A 20,802-nucleotide genomic window follows, 5' to 3' on the forward strand; every position below is an offset into this window, starting at 1 on the left:
TAAAATTACAAGCACATTTACATCTTCCTTGAGGTGCCTGTGCTTACAGTCTCAACTCTATGGTGCTAATAAAAGGAATTAAAATGGAGGGAAAGATAGGTGATCAAACTGACCCTGAGAAGGAGTGGGTTCTGTATCGGAGGTCTTGCCTAGTATGCTTAGTTGCTTAGTCTATATCTGAGGTCTTGCCTAAGTTGCTTGGTATAGCAACTGAATTTTTGTAATTACCAGCCCATGCTGGCATAATGGGGAAAGTTTTCAAAAGTATCCAAAGCTCTACAGGCTAGTCTGCTTCTGTATGATGCCTTACTCATGAAGCTCCCAGCCTCTGAATATTGAAGTAGAGATACCTGCCAAAGGGTATCTGGGATTATTGTTGACTACCACCTAGAATAAACCCCTGATATGTGTTAGTGAGACACCTTACAGTTTTCATGTTTGTCTCTTTGGTAGATGATAGAGGAAACATTGACAGTAGAAGAACAACCTTCTGTGTTATTTGACTCCATCAGCATTTGCCAGATGGTCTTGGGAAAATCACTTACCCTGGATCTCTGATTTCCCAGGTAAAAAGTAGAAGCAGGGTTTACTCTCTCCCTCCATTCCTGTATTCTCAACCCTCTGCATGATTATTAGTATGATGTCCTCAGTGTAGGTACTTCTAGATATTACTATTAAGTAGCTCTTTAAAAAAAAAATGAGCAGAAGGTGTTTTGCTGTTACATACTGTACAGCAATTCTGGGGGCTGATTTTATATAACTTAAAACCTTTTATGATGATTAAGCACTGTTTTAAGCCTTCCATGAAGCACTCTTCTCCTGTGGGTTTTAGAAGGAGCAGTGTATTTGAAAGAGATGGTAAAACTCTCTCCCCGAACACATTTCTGCTTTGGAATATACTAAAAATCTAACAAGCCTCCTCTGCATGCTCTTCTACCCATTGGAACCCCTGTGCTTCTGGTATAGGTATACTTCTTGACAAAAAGAGAATTACTCCTGACTTTTTTTTGTTGCTATTGCTAAACCGTAAAAGCTTTAGAGCTGCCTTAATCCTATCTTGTATGTTTCTTACAGGATTCTTTTTCTAAGCACTAATCAGATACCCCTCTAAAAGTCTTGCAAGATAGACTTATATTGTCATCATAAGCTTTTGTTTAGCTTGCACAGCTATGACTGGTAATGGTAATGAGGCTGTTTGGGAAAGGAAAAAGGTAAAAACCAACCACCTTTAAACTGGGCCTATTTGAATAAGTAGATCACACTGTGTCTTCATGGCTTGCTTCTGTTAGTGAGGCAACCCAAAGGTGTGTGCATTCTGGAGCCTGATGCATATGTATGCAGTCAATGACTGTCTTGCAAATGTGTATTTTCTGTGCTTCTTTCAGCAACTTCTTAAGAATATAGAAGAAATCTATGAAATAAACAGCAGAATTCAGTTTGACACCTAAACATAGGTGGCTGAGTGTCAGCAGAGAGCTGTTGACACAGTCAGTGGAACAGAGGAGGGGATTCATCTGAGCAGCCATGAGATGTGTGCTTGAGGGTGGGCTGCACTCGGGTGAGTGTATGTATGTGAGTGTATGTATGCTCTGTTCACTATGGATTTCTTTCTCCCAAACGGATCCCACCCAGGATCTTTGACAAAGAAATAACCTTCTATATTTGCCCTGCATTTTGCAACCAGAGGATACAATGGCCAGTCTACATAGGCTGTTAAGCTTGATGTTCTTGCTCTGCCCCTCCTCCCCCCAAACCCCCCATCCCACCCCCAGCAGTTCCTGTCCATGCCTTTCCAACAGTCTTAACCTGTGGCATTTGGGCACAGGGGACCTCTTCTGCTCTGAGCTCATTGTAGCATGGGCTGCAAACCTGTGCTTTGTTGCTTTTGCAGATGGTAAGTGAGAAGACACGTGGATCATTATGATGCCAATAAAATCCCTGTCCTTGCTTCTGTGATTGGGTTTTCAAAGCAGTATTGTGCTTTGAATGCTTTTTTATAAATGGCAGGTTGCCTTTTACCCAGCCCTCCACTTACCATTTAAGACGGAAAGTACACCTGCCAATTCATGCATAATGAAGGGTTCCTAGCACTGTGCCTGTGTTCGTTGCACCGAGCGGTTGGTTATTCTGCTATCCCTTTCAAAGCTCTGGACTTTGGCTTGGGATGGGCTGCATGAATAGCCTGGCCATGGAGCCGGGGATCTGCTTGGCTGCTTGGAAAAAGGGGGGTTGGTGCAGAAGGAAGTTGCTTTACCGCTGAGAGGTACCTATCTAGTCATCAGTGGTGTCTGGCTCTGATGCAGGTGAGGAGCCTGAATTGCTGCACTCCTGAATCACTGTTCTTAAAAGCTAGCTCTTGAGCAGCACAAACATTACAGTTAATTCTCAGCTGGATTGTAGCAAAGTGCAGATGTGAACTGCTCCATAGAATGCAGTGGTCTCTCCAAGCCCCAGATTTCTTCTTTCAAGCTAACATCCCAGTAACCATGTACAAATTGGTTTTTCCCTTTTTTTCCTAGAAGCCAGATCCTGGATATGTCTCTGATATTTCCTCAGACTCTGGGCTGATGCGTTGTCTTCCTTGTGTTACCACTTGTCTTGGGACTGCTTCCTCTTGTCTGCTGCTAATCCACAGCTCCCTGTTAATTATTATTGTGGTAGGGGAGATATATGATAATTCCATTCTTTTTTTCTTTAAGTGCTTCTCACTTCCAAAAGTATGGCTGGTCCCAGATAGGTTGTTTTGGCTATTGGGGCCACTACTGTTTATATATGTATATTTGCTTGTTTTTTCTTTTGGCAGCCACAATGAAAATCTTAAAAAACAAACCAATCTCGCAACAACTTTTTTATTAACAAACTTTATTATTAACAGCTTGGTGCCCTTGTCAGGCACTGGTGACCCAAGAGTCACAGAAAGAACAGTGGCATGGATGGCATTCATCATCTGTACCCATAGCATAGCTGGAAGAGCACTCGTGTAGTTTGAGGGGGATGTGCGTTCAGTCTCCAGTGTGTGGGAGGATTTCAGCCCACATCATGGCAGAGTGTGCCAGTCCCTGTGGGGATGAGGTAGCACCCCAGACTCCTACTTGACAGTCTTCTGCTCAGTATAAGGAACTGGGCATTTGATACAGCAGGAAGTGCAGGCTATGTTTACTGTGCTTCAGGAAGGTATACAGAGGGTAATTCTTCTCATCTCAAGATGATACTTTTGCAGCAAAAGGAGGCTTTGGGATAGGATTTGAAATAGGATTTGAAGTTGGACTTCTGGTGTCTTGGGAAAACATTGGTGTTGAGCTATAAAACAATTTCAAATGGGTCTTTGCCAAACTGTTCTACCTCATCAAGATAGAATACAGGTGAGAGACCACTTGTCTAGAGGTGCCTGGGTCCTCCAGTGCCTGCTTGTTTCTGACTGAAAGCAAAATAAAATCAAAACAACAACAACAAAACCCAAAAAGAACAAATCCCCAAATTAAACCCTCTCCCCTGTAAACCCCCACAAAAACAACCAACAAAAAAAAACCCCAAACAAACCAAAAACCCCAACCCACCAAAACCCACCCCACCAGCAAAAAGGTGTATTACATCAAGAGAAGATGTCAAGAGCCTCTGTTGCTTGGCCCAACCTTGCATCATGATGGCAAGAGGACAACTGCCATTTTGGCCAAATACAATCAGGTAGAGGAATGTCTTGGATATATGACTCTTCTGTACCCTTGGTGAGCTCTCAATCCAGTGAGTTAAAAAACTGCTCATAGTAGTGTTTGGGGAATTTAGACACAATTCTTTTCTAAACTTCACTGAATTTAAACTGACCCTACAATTAGTGTTACTCATTTCAGAAGTAATTTGCCACATGCTAATTGATTTCCTCAACTCCAAAAGCAATGCAACATTCAGCAGACATATTCCCTCGATGCTATTGTTTGTTTTATCTGTATTGATGTTGTGACTTTGAAGTTCCAGGAAGGCAGGGGGTGCATGTTGATGACAGACCTTGCAGACTGCTAGAGACTCCAGTGAGGGAGAGGACATAAGGGAGAAGAGATCTGGTTTGGGCTTGTATCCAATTATTACAATATATTTTTAGACTATTTTGTACTAAGGAAGTAAACACTTAATGCTGTGTAAAGGTTAGAGGCAGACCCACCCATTCTTGGAAGTATGTACAGTTTGTCCTGAGTGACATCAGTGATAGATTTGTCTCATGCGTATATGCAATTCAGTAATTTATCACAATATAATTTTGTGCCAAAGTTTATTCAAAAACGTCTTAGGTTGTTTCAGGAAACTATTGTTTTATACTGAGCTTTTCCTCCTTACTGAATTTGTCCAGGCCTAGTAAATCCATTTAAAGAAATATTTGCAATATGGGGTACAGATCTAGTATCTAAGCTTTTCAGCTATTTGCCTTGACTGCATTCCTTTGCTCTATGAGACTTTGGAAAGATACAAGTATCCTATGTCAAACTATTTTTGCTTATATTAAATGCATATTTTAGCTACCACAACAGTATTATGAGTGTTATCACTTGTCAGCTCCAGAAATCTTTGGTTTGCGTTTTTCAAGTGCCCATTTTTCTTAGAGGTTGGTGAATGTGAACTTTTGTATTACCTGGTTTGTGCCCTGAGCAGTGTGGTAGCAAAAGAAAAAGAGAAAAAAAAAGTACTGTAATTCACAGTAATATAAAGATAAGACTATAAAGTAGGAGTAGCGATAATCTTGTCTCTGAAATGGTCAGATACAGGCACAATTTTATGGCTGTATTACCCCCTCTGTGTTTGTAACCCGCAATGATAAACACAAAGTGAGAATAGTTCTGATCAAACTGTGCACGATGCATGGCATTAACAGTAGGACACCATGTCTGGTTCCTGAGCCTGTATTTTAAGGGTAACACAGGAATATCAGAGAGGATTTCCAGAATGGCCACCAAAACTGTACAAGGATGAGAAAACAAATCTTACAGCAATGCTTAATGATGTTTTTGTGGTTTTAATCAAGTAAAAGATTGAATGGTTGTCACTGGACATGCATGTGTGCATAGGTCTTCCTGCAAGATCTTCTATATTATGGACAATAATAAATACTGTAGTTGGAAATCAAACTTTTAACATAGGATGTCAGGCATTTTGAAGCAAAGACTAGTTAAAGCATTTCACAAGTGCATCTTTAAATGATACTTTAATATAGCTTCTGCCTTGTCTCTGCAATGGTCTTGCCCAAGCAATTGTATTAGTTCCCTCTGGTCTTAATGCCCTGAAAACCCATTATGGCCAGAGTGTTTGTTAAGCAGTCTCTATAGATACGATATTGTGGCAGCTTTAATGAAATGTACCTCCTTTGTCACAGAGGCTAGCACGAGATGCTAATAGGGATGAAGCTGTTCTGGTTAGGTCATTCTTGTCTTATGTGTCCCTTGTGGCTTTGACTTTATATGAGGAAATTTCTATTTTGCTACTATAAGTTATTTTATATTGTGTACTTGCTATAATTACACGTGGAAAAGAAAACTGAAAGTTGGATTTAAAAAAGTAAAATTCAAATTCCATTTATGTATTTTCTCTCTCCTCAGGTTGAAAGACATGACATGAATACCCTGAGTTTGCCGCTTAACATTCGCCGTGGAGGCTCTGACACCAACCTGAACTTTGATGTACCAGATGGGGTCCTAGAGTTTCACAAAGTCAAACTCAGTGCAGATTGCTTGAAACAGAAAATCCTCAAGGTTACAGAACAAATCAAAGTTGAACAAACGGCTCGAGATGGAAACGTGGCTGAGTACTTGAAACTGGTGAACAGTGCAGACAAGCAACAGGCTGGGCGCATCAAACAAGTCTTTGAGAAAAAGAACCAGAAATCTGCCCACTCCATTGCCCAGCTGCAGAAGAAATTGGAACAGTATCACAAAAAGCTCAAGGATATTGAACAAAATGGATCTTCCAAAAATGCTAAGGATACTTCCAAAGATAACTTGAAAGATATTCAGCATGGAAAGTCTCGTACCTCTGGGCATGGAACAGAGAGCAGCAAGTCGGGTGTGCCAGGTGTATCCTTGACACCACCTGTCTTTGTTTTCAGCAAGTCTAGAGAGTTTGCAAACCTGATCCGAAATAAATTTGGTAGTGCAGACAACATCGCTCATCTCAAAAGTACCTTGGATGAATTTCGGCCAGAAACGAGTTCTAGACCATATGGGGGCAGTGCCACCATTGTTGCCAAACCAAAATATGTCAGTGATGATGAATGCTCAAGCGGGACCTCTGGTTCAGGAGATAGTAATGGGAATACTTCCTTTGGTCCTGCTGTGGCAAGTACCCTGGACAGCCAAGGAAAGCTTTCCGTGATTTTGGAGGAACTAAGGGAAATCAAGGAGACACAGTCCCAATTAGCTGATGATATTGAGAATTTAAAAGCACAGTTTAAAAGAGACTATGGCTTTATTTCTCAGATGTTACAAGAGGAAAGATATAGGTATTTTTTTAACTGTTCTCTTGAAATGGCTTTTGAATGGGTATAGAAGCTATTTGGAAAGTGTGGGTGTGTGCTTGTCTGTGTGATATTTCAGAAGCAAGAGGAAAAAATACTTCCAATCAATATCGGGTACCAAAACGTTCCACTTCTTCCAATAACAGAAAATACATGTAGAACGCTAGTATTTCCAGTTAAATGATGTGGTAGTTCTTTGCCTTTTGTCAGAGGCTTGTCAGAAAATTCCCTCACCTAACATCTTACTGACATATTGTGTTATGTGAATGCTGCGTATAGGAGATGCCAATTGTTTTGTAGCTGGTGGAATAATTCTAATCTATTGTGACTTGAAAATGCTAATCAGTCTACAGTGTAGCAGAGCTGACTTACAGCTGATAAATACAGCCCTTAGTCCAGAATACCTTGCCCAAATACTTCTCAGACACATTGCTGTCTCATGGATGCAATGTGACTTTGCACCCTGGTGTAACACATGGCTGTGAAATGTAATTTTAAATGCCGTAGCACAACTTTCCTCTTGCATTTGTTACTTGGCAATTAATTCCTTCATCATCCACTGCGGGGAGCGAGATATGTTCTACAGAGGGCTTGCACCTGCTGTACCTATATCCCATTTCTCATATCGCTTGTTAAAGTAAGTGTTGATTCCTGAAGTCTTTACTATGCTAATGGGCAAAACTCAGTATGATTTGCAATATTTAATGTTTCCCTTGTTTACACTTCTTTAAATACAAGGGAGGCTGGATACCAGGCGGTAACCTGGGGGAGAGAATAACAGAGCAAATGGCCACTGCACTCAGGATTTGGGTTCAGGAGAAGGCAGAGCGGCCTTTTCTCACAGCTCACTGCCATTAAGATCTCAAGCCTCCTCCCACCATTTCCACAGCAAGACAATTTTGCCTCCATTATTTTTGTGCCAATTGCAGTGTGTGCCTGTTTGTTTATTAAACCCAGTTATAAACTCACCAAAAAAATTTTAGTTTTCTGATGGTTTAGTTGAAATGGTTTACTGTGCAGAGACATGCCAGAACAGGCTGCACATGAATGGCAGGACCTTGCAGTTGTGTTTGAGAGGGGATCCAGGGAACATATTTTTCCTTTCGCTACTGGCGAGCTGTTAACTGGCTTAAGCTTACTTATGAAACTGTATCTTCTTGTCTAAATAAAAAGTGAGAAATGGAAAAATATGAGTTGGATACCCTTAGCCACTGTTTACGGTTCATATAATTTGCCAATGATGTACAAATATTTGCTTTTTAACACCTGCTGCCAGCAAGGAACACTCAAAAAAGGCTTTCATTTTGCTGAATAAATGCTCATGGAGAGTTTCCAAAGTTTTTACTGATTTCTCTGTGCTCTGTAATGCCAGTCAGATTAATCCATAGTACACTGAGAAGTTACCTTTTAAAATGCGTAACTGTTTTCATGATTTAGCATTGCTTGAATAGAACGCACTAAATTTAGACCTTTTTTCCTGATAAGATACGAAAGATTGGAAGACCAGTTAAATGACCTCACCGATCTTCATCAACATGAGACAGCAAACTTGAAACAAGAGCTAGCCAGCATAGAGGAGAAAGTGGCCTATCAGGCATATGAGCGATCACGAGATGTTCAGGTACTTGGGTTTTTTTTTTTCCCTTATCATAAACTTCTAACATTTTGTAGAAATCTTGTACTGTAAAACACTTGTATCTTTCTACATTTTTGTGTATAAGGAATTTGGGGAAATATTTAAGCACATGTTTTGTCTGTTTTAAGATGAAAATGCAGCACATTTAAGTCAGTGACAGTCACTGTTTGTTTAAATGGATTCAGAATTTTATCTGCTGGAATTGATGATGCAGCCTAGGCAGGGTTGTGGATGAACAATGGCCTGTTGTAATTTCTTGCACCAGAGGAGGAAGGAATTGAGTCTCCCTGTACTGTGTAAAATGCCACTTTTGACAATGTCTTGACACAAACCTCTTGATCAGACTTTTGACAATATGTATTCGCATCACTGGCAAGGATTTTTTATAAATTGAGCTTAAGGTAAAAAGTAAGTGAGCTAACTGATAAACAGACTTGTAGATTTGCCATTTATATTTTAAGAGTTCTAATCTGTGGTCACAGTGACCTTTATAATCAAAGTTATAGGGTGTGTTCACCTCAGTGATAGGTTGTAGTCATGTCTGGCTTCAATCAAAAGCCAGTAATAATTTCTACAAGTTTGTCCTGACAGCATGTAGTTACATACTTGAACATTTATATATGATATAACCGTTTATATAATGCAGAATATTTCTACCTAATGTCTGAGCAAGTGATGAAAAATGGTGAAAACATTGTTTTGCCTTACCTTGGGTTTAAATTCTCTAACAACTGAAGAATGCTCGCAGACTGTCTTCCTGTTGACTCAAATGGCAAAAAAAAAAACCCAAAACACAAAACAAACAAACAAACAAAAAACCAAACAAAAAAAACCCAAAAAACCAAACCCACAACATCAAAAAAGCCCCAAACAATGTAACTTTGGAGCACTCTGTCCCTAAGGGACGGGCAGATCATTTTTAAAACACTTGCTCAGTCTCTCAGTGAAGAACTGCAGCTACCAGACTTTTGCAGATGGACTTTCTCTAGCAGCATGAGATGATTTGAGAATAATTTACGGTCAGAGTGGAAGAAGGACCAGGAAAGTTCTTTGGTGTGTAGTGGAGAGCACGTGTGAACCCTAAGGGACTTTGTGCCACCCATTAAGAACTGTCTTCTATATTATTACTAATTCCTAGAACAGTGAAAGGAAGCAGCCTTTTGCAAGGTGCTGTGCCACGTGCTTTGTTGCTGACTTTGGTGCCTGGCCGGTCACATGGTAAGCCAGTTCAACTTGCTGAAACAGCAGAGAACCAACCCAAGCAAAGAAAGCTGCTATCTCGGAGTGCAGTGGGTTTATTTGTTTTTATGTGGAGGATTGGGTTGAATCAGCTTACTGTGTGATCAGGTGAGCACCCCTGCCAGCGCGAGGAAAATGTTTGGAGTTTGCGAGTAGGTAAGGAAGCAGGGATGCTGGTGCCTAACTTTTCCCTTTTACACAGTGGTAAAAGGTTATGTCAAGTTGATCGATCTCATTAAGTTATAGCCTTGCACCGTGTTACGTAGTGGTGCCCAAGACCCAGCTCCAGCAAAAAGTGCCATTTTGGCAAGTAAGTGAAGCAGTTGGAAATTGTTCCATGTTTCACTTTGAGAGGGCTGAAGTGTGGGGTTAGTGACTTAGGGACCATTATAGCCAAAGACCATTTTTAGTTCACCCTCATGCAGAAGAGCAAGGTCTACTTTCTTTAGAACAAAGTATAAAGTGGAATATATCATGTGGGAGAGAGAATCCCATAAAAGCATCACCACAGATTTCTCCAGTGTCTCCACTGCACGCTGCCCACTTGGGATATGGATTAATGAGCGCTCACGCTGACAGAGGGAGAAGGCAATCTCTTATGGAGGCCTCAGTCCCAGCATTGTATGATGGGTGGCTTTGTGAGAGAATGTAACGTAGACTAGAGAGGTGGTGTAAACCAAATGGTACATGTTGCAAAGCATATTTAATTAGTATCACGGCCAGTCTGTACTACCCTAATGTTTTCTATAGCGTATACAAAGAAGCTAACTTTGATGCTGTTTTAATGAAGTGAAAGTTGCCATGGCAACAGCTTTCACAGTACTTTATCTTATCAGCATATGCAGGAAACATTGTCTGTCATGAACGTTAGAGTTATGGTACTTTTTCTAAAGCATGAGAAATGTAAAAACATGGACAGCATTGTCAGACTTGATCATGTGTAAGCAGGTAGTGATACACACATGCAGAGAGATATATATAGTTTTTAAAAGAGTTGGTTTGTTCAAGTTTTAGGAGTCTATAATAAATTACACTTTTAGTCTAGCTGATGGGTGGCTCTGCAGCTAAAATGTGAAAAGCGGTGTATGGAAATACAGCTGCCCTAATTCTTGTTTTCTGTCTGCAGGAAGCCTTGGAATCATGCCAGACCCGGGTTTCAAAGCTGGAGCTCCATCAGCAAGAACAGCAAGCACAGCAGTCCGAAACAGTTAATGCCAAAGTGCTCCTGGGGAAATGTATAAATGTTATCCTGGCCTTCATGACTGTCATCTTAGTGTGCGTTTCTACTATTGCAAAGTTCATTGCTCCTATGATGAAGAGCCGTTTTCATATCATTTGCACTTTTTTCGCAGTGACACTGCTGGCAATATTTTGTAAAAACTGGGATCATATTATTTGTGCCATAGAAAGGATGATTATACCGAGATGAAGCTGCTGGTCTGGCTGCTTTCTTTTTCTTATTTTTTTTTCCCTTCCCCTCCCTGTTTTTTAAGTGCTGTATGTATACAAATTATTTTTTGTTGGTTTAAATGTGCAGACTGGATGGAGAAGGAAACAAAGACTCCTGGACTTTACAGTGTAAATACACAAATGCACACTTGTTGGCAGTCACTTGCCTGTTCAATCAGATCATGTCTAATTGGCTGTCTCTGTGGTGAACTGCTCGCTTATGTCAGTCTCCTGCCTTAATCCAACGGGTTTTCCACTTTACAAACCCACACCCACAGAAGATGGTATGATGCTCTGGGAGGGATCCAAGCAACTGCAAGTGTCAGGTGTGCTTTTTACTAGACTGGCGTGCAAAGAGTGTGATCAGGAGGGAGTGCACTGTAATGTGTATCAGCCCCATTAGACTAGTAAATTGACTTCCCTCTCTGAATCCAATTAGAATGTTAAGCCAAATTATACAGTCATATGTGTTAATAGTTCTTGTTTCTAAATTAATGGGTATTTGCATATGGGTTTTCTAGTTTTCAGGACCAGCAAAATTTGATGTTTCTGCTAGTAATCCTTTGCAGAGAGAGTTTATTTGTAAATTAGACCAGTGATGACTATTGAACACAGTTAGCAGTGGTTCTATGCTGGCACTGTTCCTTATCACACTCGGGAAACACATAAATGTGGCATAAGGCTTCCAAAGATGAACTGAATTGAATGGCAAGATCTCCAGGCTGCTTTGCAAAGGAGTGGTGGGTATGTTGTCATGCAGACCAAAGCACTCACTTGCTTCGAGCCCTGCAACCTGCAAGGAGAGAGGAGCACGCAGAGGGGCACATTTAGGTTAGCCTTTGTGAGCACTGGGTTGTCGGGGTGCTCTAACTGAATCAGTGGTGGGACTCTGGGTGCAGTGGATTTCTCTTTCTTGTGTAGATTAAGGAATGTGGAAGAAGCCTGACAGAACAGGTCCTTAGGAGAGCAGGGAGTTAAACTTCTGTAAATATACAAACACTGTGCAGACTTTCTTGACAAACATTCCTGAAAATAATAGCATACAGTACCACTACTAGGAGACAGGATTGGTTTTGTTTTCTAACTGGAATTTATTTTCCTTGATTAAAGAACTGGGGTGAAAAAAAAATTTCCCTGAAATCTGCTTGGCTTTCAGCCATGATGTAGAACAAGATCTTTAATAGAAGGGGGGGAAAAAAGAAAACAAAACTAAACAAGAAAACAAAACCAAAACCGCAAACCACCACAACCAGAATTCTTCTCCACTCTCTATTAGATGAAAAAAAAGACAGTGTCTCCAGTTACTTGATGTTCAGTGTTGCTTACTTTGAAAATAATTGTCACAAAAGATTTTTCTTTTCAGTCGCAGTATTTGTTATGCTGGTTTTATGGGATGGGGAGGTGGGATTATTCTGTGTGTATTTGGTTTCAATTAAGTGCAATAGTTGGTGTAGAAATTAAGAAAACCTTATTCTGAGGAAAGGGAGTGGGGAAGGGGAGGCAGGGGAAGAACTTTGACATTTTACCACGATTGGATTAACAGTGAATATTGTTAATTTTTGTGGCTTCAGGGACCAAAGGAATGACAGAATTAACTGCATAGATAATGATATGACTCAACGTTTAGAAAATTCAATTAAAACACTTTTAAAATCATTAAGGAATTCTTTATATATGGTACATCTTTGAACAGAGAGATCAAAAAGGATTGTGCTGGCTTGCAGGCGCGGAAATGGATCAGATCAGGCACACCCATGTTATCATAACCCAACCCTGCCTCTTCATCAGAGGAAGGTGGAGTGGGAAGCAAAAGTCCTGCTGAGAGGGATATGCCTTTATAAAGCCCATACTTAGCAATTGGTTTATCCCTGGCTGTGTCAGGAAGAATTATTACATAGATACATTCTTCTTTTCCTTAATGGTTTGTTGGGTTTTTTTTTTTTCCTCTTTGCCTTTACCCCTGTATTCCTGGTATCCCCTGAAGAAGGAAAGAGGTACTGTGTTATGTATAAAACTTCTCTGTCTTAACTGTTGCATGTGCTCCTGCTGCTGCTCACTTCAGGGAGGCCTTTTTTCTCATATCCCTTACCCATTTTGACAGCCTACACATGCCTGCAACAGGCCTTCACCCCCACTTTCCATGTACCTGTGCTCAGCCTCCTTTTACAGCCAGCTCATAAACCGAGGAGGCTGCTTCCACCAATGCAGCTCATCAATTTATCTTCACAGGAGAGTCCCTTCCACAATGTTAAAGAGATTAAAAGGAAAAAAGTAGCTCTTTCCTGGCCTTTACACACAAGACAGGGTTCCCCATGGTTTATTTTTATGCCCTTTTGATGTGTCCTGAGATCCTCTTGGTCTTTTCCACTGTTTTCATATAATTTGTTCCTATCTTCGTTTTTGCAAAGGCGTATAATGTCTTTTATAGCCTGTACTTTCCATTTCTTTAGCTTCTATTCAGAAGCTTCTGTTCTAGCTTGTAGAAGAGTCTGCTTCTATTCAGAGTCTTTTCCTAAATTCCTTCACCCATTTTACTAATCAGCCATAAGACTTTTTATTCCCCTCATTTCCGTAGGGCACAAGATTAAACATCCATTAGAAAAAAACAAGAATCTTGGTACTGATCCTCAGAAAGCTCTGCCTCTTCGTGGTGTTTTCTTGCCATCTTTATTATAATCTCCATTCCTCTCTTCAGTTTGCACAGCCACCTCCTGGTTTGGCCACTCTAGAAAACACCGTGTCTAGCATTTTGTTAAATGGGTTCAGGAGGATACATGTGCAAGAAAGAAATACCATGTGTTAATTTTTATGTAAGAAAAACTCCTTTGCCTGATGCATGGTTATATGTTTAAAAAGATAATCCTCCCAGTTCTAGTGCAGGCAGTTAAAAACGTAACGTCAGATAGTCTCGAGCTCAGGCAGGAAAAAGGTTAGTCATTTTTCTTATAAGGAAAGAAAGTTGGTATGGGATGGGACCTAGGGGTGTGAAGGCTTCTGCTCAAAGGGCATCCTCTTACAATCCTGGAAGATGACCTCCGTGCAGAATGAGTGTAGAACACAAAATCAATGGGTCTACAAAAGATTGCTCACTGTCTTGATAAAATTTGACTGGGTCCAAACTGGAAACAGAAGGACCCTGCGTTTCCATATGGGCTTCGTATCTGGCAGAGGACACAGAAAAAGCTGCAAAGGCTGCATAATGCTACTCGTGCAAATTAAAACAACTCTAATGGGTAAATGGGCACAGCACTTCTCTATTTTCCCTGCTGGGTTTTAATCACTGGATGATGTGACATGCATGAGGAAATTAAAATGCAATGTGAAGGGCAAAAGCCTACTTTTGGGTGGAACTGCTCTAGTGTTACACAGTGAGGCTGCACTGCCTGGAGCTCTGCCTAGTGGAGGGCCATCCCAAGGGGAGGGAGGTCTCCCCTCTCCCCTCTTGCCTTCCCCCTGGCATGTGGTGCAGCCTTCCATGTGCCATGTTAGCTCCCCAGGCTGGAGGAAACACCTAGTGAAAGGGGCAGAGAGTTTCTCACACTAATCAACTTAAAGGGCTGATGGAAAGGTCTCACGAGTGCATAGCAGGGACAGAAAGGGAGATGAGCTTTTCTTTCTCACTGCAGTGAATCATTAGCTGCCCCTAAAGCTGCACTCTAGGCAGAATGATGGGGCAGCTTCAGCGTAGAAAGGTTCTTCCTAGCTTTTGCCTATGGGGTACAGACACGCAGCGCCAGGATGCGGCAGGACAGGCTAGCCAGCTCTGTACGCAGGATGAAAAGCCGGTGGTTGCTGGGCTAGCTGGGGCCCATGCCTCTGCCACTAACTTCGGTGTCGTCGTCGCTTCCACTGCTTAGGTTGGGATTATACAAGCGTACGTATCTAGCCTGCAGTCAGAGCTCCACTTGCTGTGCGGGTGTGCCTAGGCCATCCCAAATGGTTGCAAGACCTCTTTTAATGAGAACTTTGTTCAGCTTCTCAGTCAATTAATCGTGTTCTGTCAGGATACCGCTTGCTTTTATGTTCTCATAAACCACGTTAGACATTCTTAGTATATTCCTTACACTTACTCATCATGAGCCTCCAAAACACTCCCACTCAACAAGAAGTTGCCAGACAGTGTCTTTTCTGCTTGGCGCTGCCTGGCAGTCAATTATTTCACTTCACTTTGACAGTACTTCTCCAACAGAAAAGCCCTTCAGTTAGTTGTTAATATCTGTTCTATTGGCTTTTGGCAGCTTTTTTGCTCGGAGGTTTCTCGAGATTATTTTCTCATGAAGGTTAGCACAATTTTCCTGATCTCTGCCATTTCAGCATTCAGGTCTAAATTAGGTTTCCTCTAAAACTTGTATAATGTATCCCTCCCCTGGCTTCAACTCTAACCCCGTCATTGTTGAACATCCAGTTAGTCACTGACAGTGCTGAACGAGACCCAGTTTAAATTCCTTCTCCTTTCTGCTTTACGTTCTCTGCGTTTGTGCAACTTCTCGTTTTGCTGTGCTCCTGTGATGTCTACTTGTTCTGAATTCTTAGAGAAGTGCTATCAGATATGACTGCTTTGTAGTTTAATATCAAAACACTTGTGTTGTGCAGTGCCTCTGCTGCAAAACCATCACATGCAGATCTGATAGCTGCACTACGTGAAGGATATTTAATAGCCAGTGGTTTTCTTTGAATGAATTGCGACTCTTATCTGGGGAACAGAAATTCAGTCAGTGAGGCAGTTTGCTGTAGGAAAGATACATGATCAGCTGACTAGGAGCTGGACAAATCCAGTATAAGCCTAAGCTTCAGTTTTGTAATCGTAAGGGTTACAAGCTATTTATTAGGTCCTGAGTAACCTAACCAAGGACTCCCACATTTGAGGCTAAAGTTGAATGCTGCTGTTCCATGAGGAACCAGTTGAGGCTTGTGTTTGATAGAAACTCAACTGCATAATCACAGGTAGTGTCTTCTGGAGTTAAAATCAATGGACAAGAAATTAGTTGGAGAAAAAAAAAACCCAACCCACAGAAGCTTGTGGTTCATTTAAGTGGTATGGAAACCAATTTCAGAAACAAAGCCCCTTCCCACCATGGTGTATCAACGTTTTACTTCTGGACTGAATGGTACAACAGAAGGTAAACACAGGTTAATGTAATTAAACACTTCAATTTGGATAACAGAATGTAATAACTTCTGAAAGTCCATCTAGGAATAGTAATCAGGCAAGTTTATTCTCCTCTTTCTTAATCAAGCAAATATTTATCTGCTTGTTCCATTTACCATCATGCCAGAACGTGGCCTTTAATTAATTACATTGCTCTCCTTTAAAATGCAAGAGATTTTAAAAGGCTTGTTTTCAGATGGAGTTTGAATGGTCTCTCCGATGCTGAGCAGAATCCAGCAGAAAGAATCAGACAATTTTACATTGCAGCAGTGAAAGACTAAGAAAAGTTTAATTTTGGTTAACGGAATTGCTTATTTTCCCTGAAAAAGCAATCTGAGCTGATGCTGTATATAAAGACTGCATGAGGACTAGTCAAACTGTCTTGTACGGGTGATTTGCTGTATGTTTAGCACATAAAGCTGTACTGTTGTTGGAAAGTTTTTTGCACAAAGCCACCTTTCCTTTTTACCCAGGTAGCCTGGGTCTGGTAGTATCGAGGTGTACCAAAAATTGTCTGGTTTTATGGACTACAGTAATTGTCTCAATGTGTGATCTACAATGTTCCTCATACCATTCTCATTTTGTGCGGCACTGTGGAAAGATGCAACTATGAAAATGTAATTTTTGTATATTTTGTTGTGTAGTCATGACTGCCTCTAAGGTGCCATTAACATTTTTTAAAAAAATAAAAATATTTACATTTATTTGACGATTAACATTGTTTCTCAAATTTACCGTCTGATCACCCAAACCCCTCTCAGTTTTTCTTCATCAGTAACGAAATTATTCACTTGGCAGTGCCAAAGTTATTCAAGTGAGCATAAGCCCCAGCTTTAAAATACTGATGAAACCAAGCATTCTATGCTGCAGTTTTGACCAAAACTCGTAATTTGAATTGTATTTACAGCTATGACACGGCAAAACTGCAAACATCAAGTGAGGTATCATCGTTGCTCTTCTCCAGAGCTTGTGTGAATGGGCTGTGCAAACGTGATGCTGTTGTGCCAACCAGTTGGACTCGCTTTGGGTTATTCTTTTTGGAAAACCAAATGAGAAACCTAAGCTGAATTTTTGCATTACTGTCAGAAATCTTGGTCGCATGTGCCAAAAATGTAATACTGGTGTGCCAAATAGTTAACATAGCTGACATACAGCATAACATTTCCATTTATTTTTCACAAAGCAGAGGTCTGGTCAGCTGGCACCGGCAGCCATTGGGAATGCCACTATATTTATTCCAAGAACAGACTGGAAACGGTGTAACATCGTGTTGCTTTGCACTCCTGCCATACTTCCTATTTCCTCCTATTCAAGGAAATGGTGTACAGCAGCTCCCATGTCACTTGCAGACTCTCCAAGGTCGTGTTGAGTTTTACGTGGGTGCCTGGAACTGGGTGTCTACTAAGGCTCGTGCCATTTGCAAACAGCAGGTTCCCCCCAGCTGCTGATAACTTTTGCCCGCTGCTGGGATGGGCTGAACGACCCCTGCAAACACGCTGGCAAACCAGATGTAAAAAACAAGCATCTCACTCAACATCGCTTGTCTCAGTTGTTCAAACTCTGGCTTTGAAGGGTGCATAACACACCCTGGAAACTGTTTTAGCACCCAAAAATAGAAAGGCAGAGAGGAAAATACAATGGTACTGTTTAACTTAGCAGAGAAAGAGAAGCGTCGCTTGTAGCCAAGCAGTGGTCACTTTACGGTGTTAACCCTGGCCGGATGAGACAAATAACCCTTCCCAGCAGTGCACACTGGAAACAGTTCGTGTTGGTGCCCCCAATACCGCTGAGAACCAAAGTCGTGTGAATGTGCCAGAAACCATCTGAAGGCACCCAAGACTTCACCTGCTACTGTGCTGCAACTCATTTTGCAACAGCAAAACACACTTTGAACTAGCTAGCTCAGACTCTGCTAGCAGTGCAGCTTAAACTTAGTGATAAACGCTTCCCGAAGGCGTGTGTGCCACTGCGCCGCTCGTGCTGCTGTGGAAGAGTGCAGCAATCAAAGGGCAGGTGCTGCCTCCCTTGGCAACTAGCACTGAGCTGAGGTAATTGAAAGGAGAAATTTCCATGCTATATCCCCCTCAATACACATTTGAACTGTGGACTTAGGTGACGACTCAGTGGCTTTGTGAAGCAATCAATGCCATGTCACCTTTTACATGCAGCTGACCAGATTCATGCAGGCCTACCAGAAGCAAGGCAGGGAGGCTCAACTTCACGGCCTTAGGGTGAGCTTGAGGCTGGCCAGTGCTAAGCTGCTGAAAGAAGCATCGACACACTTTTGACAGAAACTTTAGGAACTGAGCTCACATTTGATGTAGTCATGATCCCTTTGGTTGGTGAGTATGCCATTCCACCTGTCTATGTATGCTAATCTGGAAAAACCCCTCTTTAGTTAGTGTGGCTAGAATGGAGTTAATCTGCCAGAAACAAAAGCACAGTCAGGAGTGAAGCCTATAATATATATAATATACACAAATGTGAAATCTCCTTGTAGCCCAATATATTCCCCTGTGTTTTTCTGTTGAATATCATTTTAATAAGTTGGTACTGGTCTGGGAAACCTCCTTCCCCCCCATAGCCACAGACACATGGTTAAAGGGGAAGGATGCAGACCATCGGTGTGTATAAGCACAAGGTACGCTATGTACGTGTCGAACAGAAAAGTAGTGATCACAACGCAGTCCCATACAACCCATTTGCCTGAGTAATGGCTTCATAAACTGCCTCATGCTTTGTATCTACTGCCGTCCTATGTGCTAAAAATTACATTCTGGCCCCACTGAGCTCAACAGTAGAAACCCTGCTGGGTTTAACTGGGAAAGACTTGTATCACAGCACTGTGGCATTTGAAAACATCTTCTGATTTCACAATGCCAAAAATATTATTTTTCTCAGGCAATCCACACAAAACGGCATCCAGTTTTAACTCTCCACCACAAATAGCATACCATACCACTCGGTCACAGGCGCCTCTGCTGCAATTTTATGAGACGATGATACTATTTGGATGCTTTTGGGCTCTGCTGACTCAGAGGCTGAAGAGAGCTTGTACTCCCAACACTAATTCCCCACTTGGCCTCTCTCCTGCTAGGTTAGATTCAGGTCAAGGTGACATAAACTAAGAACGGATTAAACTGCAGGTATGACCAGCAGCATGTGTGCATAACAGCAAACCCCTTCTCTGAAGATATGCCACTGGGCTACAGGAGATTGAGGATTTATCTAACCTAGCAACTATTTTCAGCTTGCTCAGCTGATGAGCAAGGAAGTCTAAATGAGCTTTCAAACTCATCAAGACATTTTTGTGACCATACTTACACAGTTTCTTCCTCCAAAGCGTGTGTCTGCAAAATGCATTGAAATTTTTTCCTCGGCTTCTCTACATATTTTACAGCTCTTTGCATATTGCTTTCTTTGTGTGAGGATGAACCTTGCTGCTCTGTGAAATGTTGACCTCCTCAGAACTAATATGACATTTAAAGAGGCACAAATAATCTCTTATACTGTCAACCAAAAAGCTTGAGGTCTCTAAATGAAATGTCTTTACTTTTACTTAAGTCCCGCAGTGAATTTAAATAGCTTACCTTAAAAAGACTTTTTTTGTAAAATGAACTACTGAGATCTGTAGCTGCATGAATTTCTATTTCTACAAAAAACCTGTGTTGTGGGAGATGTTTTAAAAAGTGGAATTTGCCACTGTTGGAATAATCCGACATATTATACAGGCATTATACCTGCTCCTTTTAGGTACCGACTTAATTAGAAGAGTAAGACTGACATAAACAAAGAGAAAACAAACAAACCCCCAGACGTGTTCCCCTCTCTCCTCAACAGGATGGCTTCTTTTCATATTTACTTCTGTCTTTTTTTTTTTTTTTCATTTGCCTTGTAACATTTATAGTCTTCATTTTCTGGCTGCTTCTCCCTCTCGCTCTCTAGGCTCATCTCTTGATTGACCCTCTCTGCTGCGTCCATAAGCCCCAGGCACCTGCTTTCTATTCCTCTCTCCTTCAGCCATCTCCTCCTTGTGCTCTTGAGCTCCATCTTGCCTTTTGCTTTTTCTCTCTCTTTCCATTTACTCTAAAAGATGCCTGGGTCAAGCCCACCTGAGTCACTACAGCAGCTCTATTTTGAAAGCAAGCAGAGGTGGGAGCAGGTTGTCAGCACTGCTGCTCGTGGTGTTGTGAGGTATAGAGGGAGATGGTCACTGTGACAAAGAGCATCATCACCACCCCATACGTCAAAAATGCTAGCTATCTGGTGATTAACTAGAATTACCTGACTCAGTGGGCCTTGGAGGGAAACAAGTACCCTCTTGTCATCAATAGGAAAAACGTGGAGGCAAAAATAAAGTGATTTTCACCATCTTGAGTCATCCTCTTAGAACAAGAGTCCACATTGGAAATGATTACACAAAAATTGCACCATTATTCAACAGATTAGGTGGCAAGAAACACCCAACCCTCCTTGTTGATTTTAGTTACCTAAATAATTCTAAATTTTATAATTTTTTGATATGTCCCCTGCAGAGCTCACACTGAAGGACCTGGATTCTTGACATGCAAATGAATTGCTTTCCAGTAGATTATAGCTGTGTAATCCTGATATGAACAGACGCAGAACCAACAGATGTGAACAACAGAACCAAAGAAAGAATCTGGGCCATGCTACCATTCCTGCTAATGAAGCTGCCCAAGGGAGGAAGACTTCTATTTGATCTTAGTTAGCATTAATATTTGTAGACCTGAGTGATAGTGGAAAAAAAAAATTAAAATGAGCTAATGTGGTACAGAAAACAAGAGTCAGGCATGCAACTTCAAAATACTT

At 41.3% G+C, this 20,802-nt stretch overlaps 1 protein-coding gene across 1 annotated transcript in view; it reads left to right on the top strand.

Annotated features, from left to right (window-relative positions):
* Positions 1-13,419, top strand: part of TMCC3 (transmembrane and coiled-coil domain family 3) — a 46,606-nt gene extending 33,187 nt beyond the window's left edge. Inside the window, exons 2-4 of the mRNA XM_075080635.1 lie at positions 5,583-6,481; positions 7,982-8,117; positions 10,498-13,419. Of these exons, the coding sequence (XP_074936736.1) occupies positions 5,583-6,481; positions 7,982-8,117; positions 10,498-10,800 (1,338 nt within the window). The 3' untranslated portion in view covers positions 10,801-13,419. The remainder of the gene's footprint in view (positions 1-5,582; positions 6,482-7,981; positions 8,118-10,497) is intronic.
* The last annotated feature ends 7,383 nt before the right edge of the window (positions 13,420-20,802 follow it).

Source organism: Phalacrocorax aristotelis, chromosome 1, assembly GCF_949628215.1.
Source record: "Phalacrocorax aristotelis chromosome 1, bGulAri2.1, whole genome shotgun sequence".
Lineage (NCBI taxonomy): Eukaryota > Metazoa > Chordata > Aves > Suliformes > Phalacrocoracidae > Phalacrocorax > Phalacrocorax aristotelis.